Source organism: Asparagus officinalis, chromosome 10, assembly GCF_001876935.1.
Source record: "Asparagus officinalis chromosome 10, Aspof.V1, whole genome shotgun sequence".
Lineage (NCBI taxonomy): Eukaryota > Viridiplantae > Streptophyta > Magnoliopsida > Asparagales > Asparagaceae > Asparagus > Asparagus officinalis.
Window position 1 is genome coordinate 33144320 of NC_033803.1, and position 14191 is coordinate 33158510.

The 14191-nt window shown below is 39.0% G+C and overlaps 1 protein-coding gene across 9 annotated transcripts in view; it reads left to right on the forward strand.

The window, feature by feature from the left end:
* Positions 411-14191, forward strand: part of LOC109825736 (adenylate kinase, chloroplastic-like) — a 30983-nt gene continuing 17202 nt past the window's right edge. Inside the window, exons 1-8 of one of the 9 annotated variants that reach the window (XM_020392617.1) lie at positions 411-818; positions 1031-1126; positions 2123-2251; positions 2323-2457; positions 2534-2680; positions 2842-2916; positions 5667-5772; positions 6773-7028. In XM_020392617.1, coding sequence (XP_020248206.1) covers positions 594-818; positions 1031-1126; positions 2123-2251; positions 2323-2457; positions 2534-2680; positions 2842-2916; positions 5667-5772; positions 6773-6894 — 1035 coding nt within the window. In that variant the 5' untranslated portion in view covers positions 411-593 and the 3' untranslated portion in view covers positions 6895-7028. The other 8 variants (XM_020392616.1, XR_002243086.1, XM_020392618.1 and 5 more) reach the window with 8 other exon arrangements.

A 14191-nucleotide genomic window follows, 5' to 3' on the forward strand; every position in this document is an offset into this window, starting at 1 on the left:
ATTAAAGACACATCACCGGTATCCACTATACAAATGACGTTTGACCACAGCCATTTAGGGCTTGTTTGGATTGAGGGGAATGAGGGTGAAGGGAAGTTAGGGGAACCATTCACCTCCATTCACCTTGTTTGGGAACACTTAGGAGGTGAAGTTAATTCACCTCCATTCACCTTGGTTCACCCCCTAATAGTATAGGAGGTGAAGTTAATTCACCTCCATTCACCTTGGTTCACCCCCTAATAGTATAAAAATTGTTACCCTCTAAATTGGAGTGTAACCAAGGGGAAAGGAATTCCCTTCCCTTCCCTTCCTTTCCCTTCCATTCACTCAGTTTCCCTTAACTTCCCTTCACCCCCTACGAATCCAAACAGGCCCTTTAAGTGGCAATTCCATTTTTAAGAGCTACACTCCAAAGCATTGTGAGGTTCACGTTGGCGGCCCCCTCTTCTGTTCTCTCGCGAGGTTCACGTTGGGGGCTGAATCTCTCTCCCTCTCCTCTCTCTCATACTGTGCAGCTCTCGAAGAATCCGCAGGGCTAACTTTTGAACTCTCGAAGAATCTCGAAGAGGGGAGAGAGAGAGGGAGAAAGAGTGATGGCTCTGCTAATGGGAACTGCTCTTTCTCTCTCCTCCTCATTTCCCCCAGTAAAGACCCAAGTTCATTATCCTCCTCATTCCAACATCAACAAGCAATTCTTTGCTCCCCAATCTTCTTCCTCGATTGTTCAGATCGATTCCATTCATCTTGATGATCCTCATCGCCATCGTCGCTTGTCCACCGGATCTCAAAGGAGGGTTTTGCCTGTAGCTCGATCAGCTGTTGTTAGCGCCCCTAACCCCATTTTTCGGCTTTAATTCTCGAAATTGATTTGTGGGTTTTCTTAAAGTTGTAATTTTGTGACATGGGTTGGTTTTATTTTTGTTAATGCATTGGAAGCTTAGTGACGAGTAGTTTCGTATTCTAATCTTCTTATTGTGAATATTCTTTATAAGTGATGCCTTAATTCTTTGTTGTTTATCGTGTTATTCAGATTGCTGCGGCTATGAAGACAGAGCCTTTGAAGATCATGATATCAGGGGCTCCTGCATCTGGGAAGGGAACACAATGTGAGCTCATCAAGGAGAAGGTGGATAAAACCTTTGATAGTTTAGTGTATTTGTTTCTCGTCTGGATGCATTATTTGTGTATAACTATGTGAATGCAATTTTTTTTCACGGTGCTTGTAATTAGCCTGCACATAAATAAACGTAACGTCTTGTTCCTTCTCCTTTTTCAAAGTTCTTTCTAATAGCATAAATACGTTCTTTCTTTGAGTTTTCATGGTGGAGTAAAAAAAAAAAGGATTAGCAAATTATGATTTTCTGTTTATGGAAAATTATCTGGCTAAATGAGAAAATTCGCGAAAATGCTAAATGACAGTTTGATTTAAAATTTTCCTGTCTTTATGATATTTTAATCTTGGGGGCAAGGATATAGGTTATATGGCAACTGTCCGAGCATGTGTTAAATGAAATTGGGTGGAGTTATCCAGTTTTCTTTGATCTTCAAACCTTGTAAATGATAGCTACATCAATAACTAATAACTATGGCCCGGATATTTGAGGGCGTACTTTCACCATAAGTTTACAAAATATTTTCAATTGTCTTAGCTGCCTGCGCTGTAAATTGCTTTTAGGTGGTTGTGGTTCAATGATTGTATTAATGCACACCAATATTTGGTTCACATAGTTTCTCCCATTTAGAATCTTTTCATACTCTTTTTTTATGCCTTGAGGGTTTGCCTTTTATTTTATGCAACTATGCATCAAGCAAATTTGTACTTTCCTCGACTTCCCTCTCGAATTGAATTTTCTAAGTTAGGTGTAGGTGCATTTCAACTTCGATCCTGTCTCATGTGCTGTAGATTTTACAATTCTAAGGGATACGCTATTCAGTGATTAAAGTAGGAGATAGCTCTTGTCATAGGTGGAAATAGCTAGAAGTTTGACAAAAGATTAATTATTGCTGTTAAGTTTTCACATACTGATATCTTATAACTCATATGCATCTCATATAATCCATATTCATGAATTGCTTGCTTGATTTGAAAATGAACATTGAATCAAACAGTTCTCAAATGCAGTATGGCTTGGTGCATATTGCTGCTGGAGATCTATTAAGGGCAGAAGTAGCAGCTGGGACTGAAAATGGGAAGCGTGCCAAGGAATACATGGAGAAGGGCAAGTTGGTTCCTGATGAAATTGTTGTCATGGTATAAGAATATTACTATTTTCCTCAGTACTTTTATGGCTGTTGTTTCACTTAGATAGAGCATTCTTTTAGATGGTTAGGGAGCGACTGATGCAATCAGATGCTCAAGAAAATGGATGGCTTTTGGATGGGTATCCAAGGAGCTTATCTCAGGCAAAAGCCTTAGAGGATCTTGGCATCCGACCTGATCTTTTCATTCTCTTGGATGTAAGCATTTTCTCTCACGAAAATGCTTAGTTCTCCAATTCAACTTATGATTGATACATATATGGACTCTCTTCAGGTCTCTGAAGACATTCTTGTTGAGAGAGTGGTCGGTAGAAGACTTGATCCTGTTACAGGAAAGATATACCATTTGAAGTATTCTCCACCTGAAAATGAAGAAATTGCTGCAAGATTGACCCAGCGCTTTGATGATACAGAGGAGAAGGTTTTTCTATTAACCTGTCAATATACATATACATGGAGCTCTTTATCATAAATTTTATGATTGTTATTATTTTCATATGTTACCTTTTCTTTCAGATATATAGTCATGGTATTTCTTGGAGATAATAGTAATTTGTGAACCTTTACTCTGGACTTATGTAGGTCAAGTTGCGATTGCAGACTCATCATAATAATGTGGATGATGTGCTTTCTGTATATAAAGATGTCATCTACAAGGTGCGTCAAACTGGTAATTTTATAATTATTTCTAACTGAAATCCAGTTGGATCAATTTACTTCAAATAAACAGTTTCTGGGATCTCAAGTGCTGTGGTTAGTACCTATATGTTTTAGAGGGATAAATGAGGGAATGAATTTTTCTTGTTACCTGTTCCATGTTTTCCTAACTATAAAGAATTAAAAAAAATAAAAATAAAACACTCGGAAAAAGGAAATTTCTTCGGATAATACCAAGTAGTTCTACCATCTCTTCTAGGAATGTGTGTCCATTTAAAAAGTGAGCATCAAGTAATAAGTTCAATTATCTGGTTTTCCTTAAGTCATGTAAAGCACAGTACTGGAAAACTAATAATCAGATTAAACTTGATCTGTACAATTACAATTCCAATATACAGAACAGTTGAAACAAAAACCTAACACTTTATCCGAACCTGAAGGAGTGGCCCTGGGTCTTTGGTTAGTTTTGAAAATGCTTCATCAGTTTTTGCGAGTGCTTAGCAGCTTGGTTCTTTTTGGTAAGCAAGAAACGAATTTATCTTAAGAGAAGAAACTGCAAAAGTGTGGTTTGGAAGAATCATCTATAAACTTCATCCAGAAGATGACAGAAGAATCATTTCTAGTTACTTTCATTAGCTTTTGTTGACTTACCATGATCCACTGTTTTATGCTTTGTTGTTGATTGTTGGCATATCTAGACTATTTATTGCCCTGTACTAGAAACTGAGCTAGAAACAATTTTCTTTTACTTTATGTTCCATCCTTTTGGATCTTGGAGTTTTATTAAACTTTTACTAATGAAGAAAGACGGAATTCACTGCAGAAAGGGAGAGGCTTTGGGGGAGTACTTATTGCATATCATACAACCTACTACACAGAACCGGACTAGTTAAAAATCATATGTTAATATATGCTCTAATTAGTTTGGTTCGAGTCAGTTGTTGTATCCTGTCTTTATCGCTTATTGTAAACAAGCCTACTTAAAAACCACAATATATGAAATAAATCATTAAATGAAAATGGTTTAAGTGAGTATGTCAAAGCTGAGGCCAGGTTTTCTTGTTTTCCTCTGCATCTTCACTCTTCTTTTCTTCTTCATCTTCTTAAGTTGCAGTTTCCTATTTACAGACCAATATCTTAATCCTTTATTGTAAAGCCTACTTAAAGACCACAATATATGAATAAATCAATCAATGAAAATGATTCGAGTATGGCATGGATGAGGACTAGTTTTCTTGCTTTCCCTGCATCTTCACTCTTCTTTTCCCCCTCTTCTTAAGTTGTTCCTATTTCCAGACCAATAGCCTCATAACTGGCCATTTCAGCGTTCCTTCCATTTGCACATTACCACATCAGGTCAGACTTCATTTTTAGTTCAGGATTTCTTAGATATGTTGGGTGAATATGTTGGCTTTAACTGTGATATCAACATCCGTGTCACTTACTGCAATAATGCCTATGCCATTTCAAATTATAGTACATAGAGCCAGTAGTTGTTAGTGTTTCCTCCTTTGCTCTATGGTCCTTGTGGGGCCAATGTGGCTTCCAGTTCTGTGTGAGCATTGAGTGCTTTCATGTGTTTTTTCCTTTTAGCTATTAGAGGATTTGGGCCTCTCTTTATATTAGCATGGCAAAAGGTACCACATGCATCTGAAATAAACCAAACCAATTGTTTTTATGTTATCTGAATACCAAATACTTTTTAATTCTACTATTCATCCACTGAAATAAAGTTCATTTTGTTAAAACCCTTATATTTCACATAATTTAGACTGGCTGTTTAATGATTCTACCAAGTCGTGGAGAACCTGATTCTTGACCATGCTGGAGAACCAATTTCACACTGATTGTCCTCAACCGGTATAGCACCTGAATTGTTATATTATACTGACCCAACTAATGATCAATTAGGCAATTACTATTCGATTTTCACACAAAATTCAAATTGACCCTATATGCTAAATCTAATTGCTAGAGCACCAATTTAAAGTATAAACAAAGCAAGAAATTTGTAGTACTAAATCTAATTGCTAGAGCACCAATTTAAAGTATAAACAAAGCAAGAAATTTGTAGTAGAGGAGAAGAAAGGGTTATAGTAGGAAAAAGACTGGGATAGAGTATAAACAAAGCAAGAAATTTGTAGTAGAGGAGAAGAAAGGGTTATAGTAGGAAAAAGACTGGGATAAAGTTTGAAGAAGTTTGAAGAAGTTTGAAGAGAGATAGATAAATGCAGTATCAGTTGTATTCAATCCAAGTTTGAAATATATTGGTTATATATACCTTTATGTAAATAGAAAGTAAAGATAGAAGTATAATATTCAAATAACTCAAACAATCATAGCTTAGCTCAATTGAATTAAAAGTAATGCCTAAAATTCCCATATTTGGATTTGAACAAGGGTTTTCTTCTCTTTGCAGTGTGCAACCTCTTCATAGTTCAAACATTACTTTAAGGCTGAATATTTTACATTTTTTTTGTAACCTAAAATAAATTGCTTTGCTTTGCATAGAAATAATTTTTTTTGTAACCTAAAATTCTCATATTTGGATTTTGACAAGGGTTTTCTTCTCTTTGAAGTGTGCAACCTCTCCATAATTCAAACATTACTTTATGGCTGAATATTTTATATTTTTTAACCTAAAATAAATATTTTACATTTTTTATAACCTAAAATAAATTGTTTCAAACATTACTTTATGGCTGATGAATGTTGTTCGACCTTACATTTATATCTTTTTTCACTTTCAGGTCAATGGGAATGCTCCTAGGGAAGATGTTTTTGCTGAAATAGACAGTGCACTCTCCTCAGTTCTTGAGAAGAAGGCGAAGCTGGATTCATCATCAATGGCTGCTGGTATGGCTGGTTAGAGCTTTAGAGAGTGCATATTGTGTTGATAGTTATCATATTTAGGGCTTGCCAGTATAATGATGACATGTTTATTTACCGATAACTAAGCCTTTCCATCCTTGTTTAACTTTGAAGAAGCTACCTAGCCCCATATTAGTTTAAAGTTATTTCCTGGTTACAAAATTTTTTGTTGGTTACAAAATTTTTTGTTGGTTGTAAGTAACTTATGATTTTTCACAGAAACTTGATAATAGGATGTATATTCAACTGTTTTACAATGTTTACAAAGTTTGAAAAAAACAATCTTTTTAATTTAGCGATTCAATCTTTTTTCGATCTTTCTATAACTGTTTACAAAGTTTGAAAAAAACAATCTTTTTAATTTAGCGATTCAATCTTTTTTCGATCTTTCTATAACTCTCTGTTCTTTGTGTGTATGTGAGAGATTTTAATTTAGCGATTCAATCTTTTTTCGATCTTTCTATAACTCTCTGTTCTTTGTGTGTATGTGAGAGAGTGTGTATAAGAAATTCTAAAATATTTACCATCATGGAAATTTTGTAATGCAGTCTTTTTTCCATCTTATCACAATTATTGTGATCTTTGTGTGTATAAGAGAGAAAAGAGAAAGTGGATCTATTATTATTATAGCTCTAACTTCAAAGTCCTAGAATTTACCATCATGTGAATTTACCTCTGCAATATTAATCTCATTTTTCGATAATGGTTTGATCTGAGTGTGTGTTTGAATGAGAGGGAGGGACGGTGTAATTTCAGATTTTCCTCTAATACTAAATATTATTTTGCAATCTTTTTATCATCTTCTTGTACATCTTTTGATCTTTGGTTGGTTTGTGTGAAAGAAGAAGGGGGTGGGGGTGGGGTAGTCTTCTTCGATGAACTTTTCTTTTCTTCTCGATGCTATTCCTTTTCACAGGTTTCTCTTTAAGAATTCACTTTGCTATTTTTTTGAGTGAGTGGTAACCCTAGTGAATGGTAATCTTAGATGGGGAGTTTTCTAGGAAAGAGATGGAAGGGAACCTTAATCTGCTCCCCTCTTTTTGTAAACATGTGACACAAACTGGTGATACAGACGATGCGGTGAACAATGGTTCAAAAGTGCGTTGAGCAAATCACTACAGAGAATGTAGTGAACAATTGTCCAATGTCCAGAGAGCCTCTGTCTAATCGTTAGACTTTTAAGATAGATGAAAAGAATATAAACCATGTGAGGAAGGAGAAAAGATGCCAAACGTGATGCGAAACAATGTGATGCAGGTACAAAGATCATCGACAACAATGTTTCGCCAAATTAGCGATCGATCCAGGCAGGAAACTCAAGAATAAAGTGTAGCTCTCGATAGCTTTTAAGCAAAAGTTACGATTGTACTAAGTTCAGACCTTTGAAAATTATTCAGATAAAGAATGTAATGATTCGTTCTTTTAATACAGTTCAATTTGTAATATTTAGATCAGCAGAAATACTTAGCAACATAATCACTCGCTCACTGATCAAACTGAATACAACACAATCAATTGATATTAAAATTGAGGATAACACGCACGCAATAGTGACTCTGAAAATATTTGGTCGAAAGAAAACAAAACCTGCGTTGGTCTGAACTGGCTTTGAATCAAGTATGAGGCACTAACGGGTCCATTGTTACTGTGGGTTGGACCTGAGCTGAAATTCAAATCCAACTGAACCAGGTTGGGTCTGACCAAAACAAATCAGATCCGAGTTAAACCCGGTTTGAGTCTGCACAAAAAACAGATCATACCTGATCACTTTGTCTGCTCTATTTCGATCTGAGGAAGAGAGGGTGAAGCGACTGGGGCACGGTGGCGTTCCGATCGGTCGGCGATGACTGACTTGGCGATGGGATGAAAGCAGGTGGCGGTGGATGTAGACGGTGACAGGATGAGGCGATGACTTTCGGTGTGAATGAGGCGGCGGTGGAGTTGGACGGAGTTTGGGCGGCTGCTGGAGGAGGAGGCAGCGGCAGTGACGGCTAGGGTTTCACACCCTTGACCGTGAGGTTTCACACCATTCAGCAAATCAGGTAAATAATTTTTATTCAAATCTTCAATAATTCATTTTGATTACAAGAGCGTTTACATAGAAGAGAAAATACAGAATTAGAAGATTTCCTAAATCCCTTTAATCTCTCATAATCACTCAAATCTCTCATAATCAATCACAATTAATTAATTAGTTACTAAAACTAATTAGCTACCAAATCAAAGTTAAAATTCAAAATTTCAAATTTCAAAAATTCAAAATTCAAATTACTATTACAACTAAAAATCAAAACCACAATGCTAAAACACAGCGCCTCCTGCGCTGATAAACTCTGCGAAAATCTCGTGCACGCGTCTGGATGTCCTCATCATTCTCCCCAGGTGGGAGAGAACTCGACCCAATCGAGTGTAAAGCAGGACGATTGTTATACTGCTCAAGAAGATTTGGATCCAGTCTCTGTAAGTCACTCCTATCGAGCCAAGTATCATCAGACTCAGGTCGTCATTTCCAACGTACCAAGTACCTACGGATACCATCATCGCTAGTAGAGACAATGTCATCATTAATAATATCATCAATGTCATGTGCTGTATATGGGGGCACTGTTTTAAAAAACCTCCGCCTAGTCTGCTTAGGCGTACGCCTAGGCCTAGACGGTACCTAGGCCGCCTAACTAGCGCCTAGCGCCTAGGCGGTATTTAGACTGCCCACCTAAATTTTACGAGCGTTTAAGGGAGCATTGTCTGCTTACGTGGATTGCAGTGCACCATGTAGGGCTTGATTGTGATTTTATGTGTCGTAGCCTACACGTCCTACAAACTCCATTAACCTTCAAATATGAACACATTTACTATCTCCTCCGACCTTCAGCAAAACCTCATCGACCACCACTTAAATGAAGAAAGAAAAAAAAAAACGTCCAGAAACCGCTTAGGCGCCCGCCTAGGCGACTAAGCGCTGGGCGCCAAGTCCGACGCCTAGAAACGCCCAGCGTTTAATGTAACATTGTATGGGGGTGATATCTGGGGAAGTGGAGGTAAAGTGGAGCTCTCAAAAATAGGCTCAAAGGTAGGCTCATCAACCAGTGGGTTGTCAGGGTTAAAATGTGGGCCTTTGTATTCTACTAAATCCTCAATATTAAAAGTTGAACCCCAATATTAAACCCTTCAGAAAGGTCGAGAACATAAGCATTATCATTAATTTTTTTAAGAATTTTAAAAGGTCCTGCACTTCGCGCATGCAACTTTTTAATAGTTCCCGGAGGAAACCGTTCCGGACGTATCCGGACCATCACATAATCACCAACACTAAATTGTTTAAACCTCCTTAGATCTGCTCGTATTTTATAGTTAGCATTGCTGTCATTGATTTTTATACTGATTTCTTTATGTAAATCATGAATGCGAGATGCAAATGCAGATGCTGACTCAGATACTCTATAATGTGTAGACACGGGGACAAGATCTATAGGTTGTCTAGGCTTGTAACCATACACGACTTCAGCTGGACTGACACCTGTAGACCTATTTACAGAGTTATTATAATTAAACTCAGCAGTAGGCAGATGTTGATCTCAATCTCTAAGATTCTCACCAACTAGCGATCGCAAAAGGTTACCTAAGCTCCTGTTGACAACTTCAGTTTGACCATCGGTTTAGGGATGAAAAGCCGTTAAGAATTAAAGCTTAGTTCCTATTTTGTGTCAAAGGGTTTTCCAAAAATAACTAGTAAATTTAACATCCCTATCAGACATAATTGTTTTTGGTAGTCTGTGTAGTTTAACAACTTCGTTAAAGTACAGTTTAGCTACATGAGAAGCGTCGGAAGTTTTGGAGCACAGTATGAAGTAGGTCATTTTGGAGAACGATCCATAACAAGGACATAATCGTGTTTTCTAATTGTTTTCGGGAGTCCTAACACGAAGCACATATTGACATCTTGCCAGAGACAATTTGGGATAAGGATTGGAGTGTACATGCCAGTGTTCTGCTTACGCTGCTTAGCTAGTTGACAGGTGTGACATCGACCCACTAGCCTAATAACATCACGTTTAATACTTGGCCAATAGAAACGATATTCAACTACTTCGACAGTCTTGTTATTCCCAAAATATCCTGCAAGGCCTCCAGCGTGTAATTCCCAAATTAAGAATTCTCTCATAGAGGTATTGAAAATACACAACTTGCGAAAATGAAAAAGATGTCCATCCTTTAGGAGAAAGCCATCAATTTCACGGGTCACTCCATCATTCAACAAAGTATAAACTTCGCTAAAATCAGAGCACGATTCATACTGCTCTTTGTCTTTCTCAAAGCCAACTACTTCCGCACTCATGATTGAGAGAAGGTGCATGCGGCGATTGAGTGCGTCGGCGGCCTTGTTCTCTACTTTCGCTTTATGTTTAATCATGTAGGTGTAGTCCTAGAGGAACTCAACCCAACGACCATGTCTAGCATTCAGCTTTATTTAGGAGTGAATATATCGAAGGGCCTCGTGGTCAGAATATATAATGAATTCTTTCGGTAACAGGTAATGACGCCAGTGACTAAGAGATTGTATCACCGCATAGAATTCTTTATCATAGGTAGAATAGCGTTGCCTTGTATCATTCAGCTTCTCACTAAAGTAAGCAACATGATGTCCTTCTTGAGATAGAACTCCACCTATACCAATACCAGAGGTATCGCACGTAATTTTAAAGACCTTAGAAAAATCGGGCAGACACATAACAGGTGCTTGCAATATTCTTTGCTTGATTTTTACAAATACCTTGGTAGTAGTTTTTGACCACTCGAACTCACCTTTCTTCAAGCAATCGGTAATAGGGGCCATGATGGTGCTGAAGCCCTTGATAAACCGACGATAAAATGTAGCGAGTCCGTGAAAGCTTCGAACATCTCTAATGCTCTATGGTTCGGGTCATTCTTCGATAGCTCTAACTTTCTTAGGATCAGCGGATACCTCTTCAGAAAAGACGACAAATCCTAGAAAAATGACTTGGTGTGTAAGAAAAGTACATTTCTTAGGATTAGCATAAAGTTGCTCTTTTCTTAACACAACACAGACTTGACGTAGATGGTCTACATGTTGCTCACGAGAGTTACTGTAAGTAAGGATATCGTCAAAGTACACCACCAAGAATTTTTCCGTGAAGGGGCGGAGTACTTGTGTCATCACTCTCATAAAAGTACTCGGAGCGTTAGTCAAACCAAAGGGCATGACCATCCATTCGTACAATCCATCTTTTGTCTTGAAAGCAGTCTTCCATTCGTCACCGGAATGGATACGAATCTGATGATAGCCACTCTTAAGATCAATTTTAGAGAAGATGGTGGCTCCAGACATTAAGTCAAGCATGTCATCTAACCGGGGAATGCGGAAACGGTACTTTATCGTGATCTTATTGATTGCACGGCTATCCACACACATACGTCATGTGCCATCTTTCATGGGCGTCAGTAATGCGGGGACCGCACAAGGGCTCATGCTTTTTTTCACAAAGCCTTTCTTCAGCAGATCATCAACTTGCCTCTTCAACTCTGCATGCTCATTGGGGTTCATCCGATAGTAAGGTAAATTGGGAAGGGTTGCTCCCGGGACTAGATCAATTGCATGTTGAATATCACGTATCGGGGGTAACTGATCCGAGAGGTCCTCAGGGAAGACATCAGAGAATTCTTCCAATACAGGAACGACTTCTGGGGGAACCACATCGGCAATATCCTTAGGAGCTTCTCTAGCAGCGAGGGCGAAAATGGGAGCTCCATTAGCCAGTTCGCGATCTATCTCTTTGGCTCCAATTAGGTTAACGCCTCGGGAAGGCTTGTCTGGATCGGGCTTCTTGTCACTACCTTTCTGTTGAACCTGAAGGATCTTGACCTTCTCCCCGTCATGCTCGAACAATAGCATGTTGGATCACCCGAAGATATGAACGTCGTTATCATATAGCCATGGTCTCCCAAGAATAACTTGACCCACATCCATCTTCAGAACATCGCACCAAACATTGTCCTTGTAAATGGCAAATTGAAGAGGGACTAAACATCTCTCTTGGACATGAAATACAGTGTCATTAATTCATGACGCCTTGTATGGATTGGGATAGGGTACAGCCTTAAGGCCAAGCTTGGCAATCACAGCTGAGGAGACCGCATTAATACAGCTTCCACTGTCCACGATCGCTTTGCACTTCTTATCTCCAATCTTTATGAACGTGTGAAAGATAGTGGTACGTCTCCAATCATCAACAGTTTTGGGTTGGGAGATGGCACATCTAACAACAGATACAGTAGGGATTTCGATTTGTCTAATACAACCTAGGATAGTATCATTGACATCATCCTCAAAATCATCAGTATCATCGTCAACTTGATGGACAAACTTGTCGCTATCAAGTTTAGGTTCATATTCGAATTGGCCATCGATGATAGCAACCTTGTGACGGGTCAAACAGTTCGCAGAAACATGCCCATACCCTTGGCATTTGTAGCACTTGACGTGAGGGTCGATCTTGGAGAAATCTCTCCAGCTCCTTAGGGTCGACTTTATGCTGGGAAGAACTAGGGTTAGATCGACTTGGGGGTTGATTAGAGGTAGTGACACGGGAAGACTGGGAGGAATGAGTTCTAAAATCCTGACTCCTATAAGATTGATGGGATTTGGCTTCATCTAAATCTTGAACTAATGCGTAAGCTCTCTCAAAGGTGTCTACTCCTCTAGCAAAGAGTTCGGCTTGAAGGTCGCTTCTCAATCCAGCTCTAAACTTTGATAAGATCTTCATCGGCGTTTCTTGCTCAATGGTGCTGTATCGAGTAAACAATTCGTCGAATTGTGTAACATATTCTTTCGCAGATTTTGTTCCTTGAGTGAGACGATGCCACTTGTCGAGTAATCAATGATAAAACGATGGTAGGAGGTATTTCTGTTTTAATTCGTCGGCCATTTCTCGCCAAGTTATAATCGGTAACTCACCTCTAATATGCCTCAGCGTTTCGAGGTTGGCCCAATATTGGCAGGCGGGTTCGGTGAGTTTCATCACGGCGAACTTGACTTTTCGGGGTTTCGTCAGGACGTACCATTCGAAGTAACGATCCATGTTCTTCAGCTAGTCCAGAAAAGCTTGTGGGTAGAGCTTGCCATCAAAGGTTGGTACGCTGACCTTAATGCTCCTCAGGTATTACGCATCCGGATCAGGCACAGGTTGATGTGGTGGTCGAGGGGCGAGTTGTCCATAACCTTGACCTTGCAGCGGTGGGACGATGTGTTGATGACCTTGATCTTGCGGTGGTGGGGTTGCAACACGTACTTCTTTGAGTCTAGTAAACTTTTCGTTAGTTTCATTCCGGAGATTTGTTAAACCCTGGACTACGACACCTAATTGTCCTGCTAGCTCATCGAGTTTTTTATGAAGTTCGGGATCGGTGTTGCTTGACATTCTGGACTCACTAGATGATTCACTAGACTCTCCTAATCGATAGAGTAGACCTGTGCATGTGGGCATTATGCACTAACAACTAAATGAGATGAATGTGTGTACTAACAGCTAAATGAGATGACTGATTTTTTTTAATAAGGACTCAACTAAAAATAGAAATTTCCTAACCTAGAAATAAAATAAAATTCCTAACCTAGAACCACGCTCTGATACCAAAAATGATGCGAAACAATGTGTTGCAGGTACAAAGATCATTGACAACAATGTTTCGCCAAATCAATGATCGATCCAGGCAGGAAACTTAAGAATAAAGTGTATATCTCGATGGCTTTTAAGCAAAAGTTACGATTGTACTAAGTTCAGACCTTTGTAAATTATTCAGATAAAGAATGTAATGATTCGTTTTCTTAATACAGTTCAATTTGTAAGATTTAGATCAGCAGAAATACTTAGCAACATAATCACTCGCTCACTGATCAAACTGAATACAACACAATCAATTGATATTAAAATTGAGGACAACACGCACGCAATAGTGATTCTGAAAATTTATGATCTAAAGAAAACAAAACCTGCGTTGGTCTGAACTACCTTTGGATCAAGTATGAGGCACTAACGGGTCCGTTGTTACTGTGGGTTGGACCTGAGCTGAAATTCAGATCCAACTGAACCAGGTTGGGTTTGACCTAAACAAATCAGATCTGAGTTAAACCCGGTTCGGGTCTGCACAAAAAACAGATTAGACCCGATCACTTTGTCTGCTCTGTTTCGATCTGAGGAAGAGAGGGCGAAGCGACTAGGGCACGGTGGCGTTCCAATCGGTCGGCGACGACGGACTTGGCGATAGGATGAAAGCAGGCGGCAGTGGATGTAGACAGCGGCAGGATGAGGTGATGACTTTCAGTGTGACTGAGGCGGCGGTGGAGTTGCTCGAATGCGTGGCTGAAGATTTTGACGGGGCTGTTGAC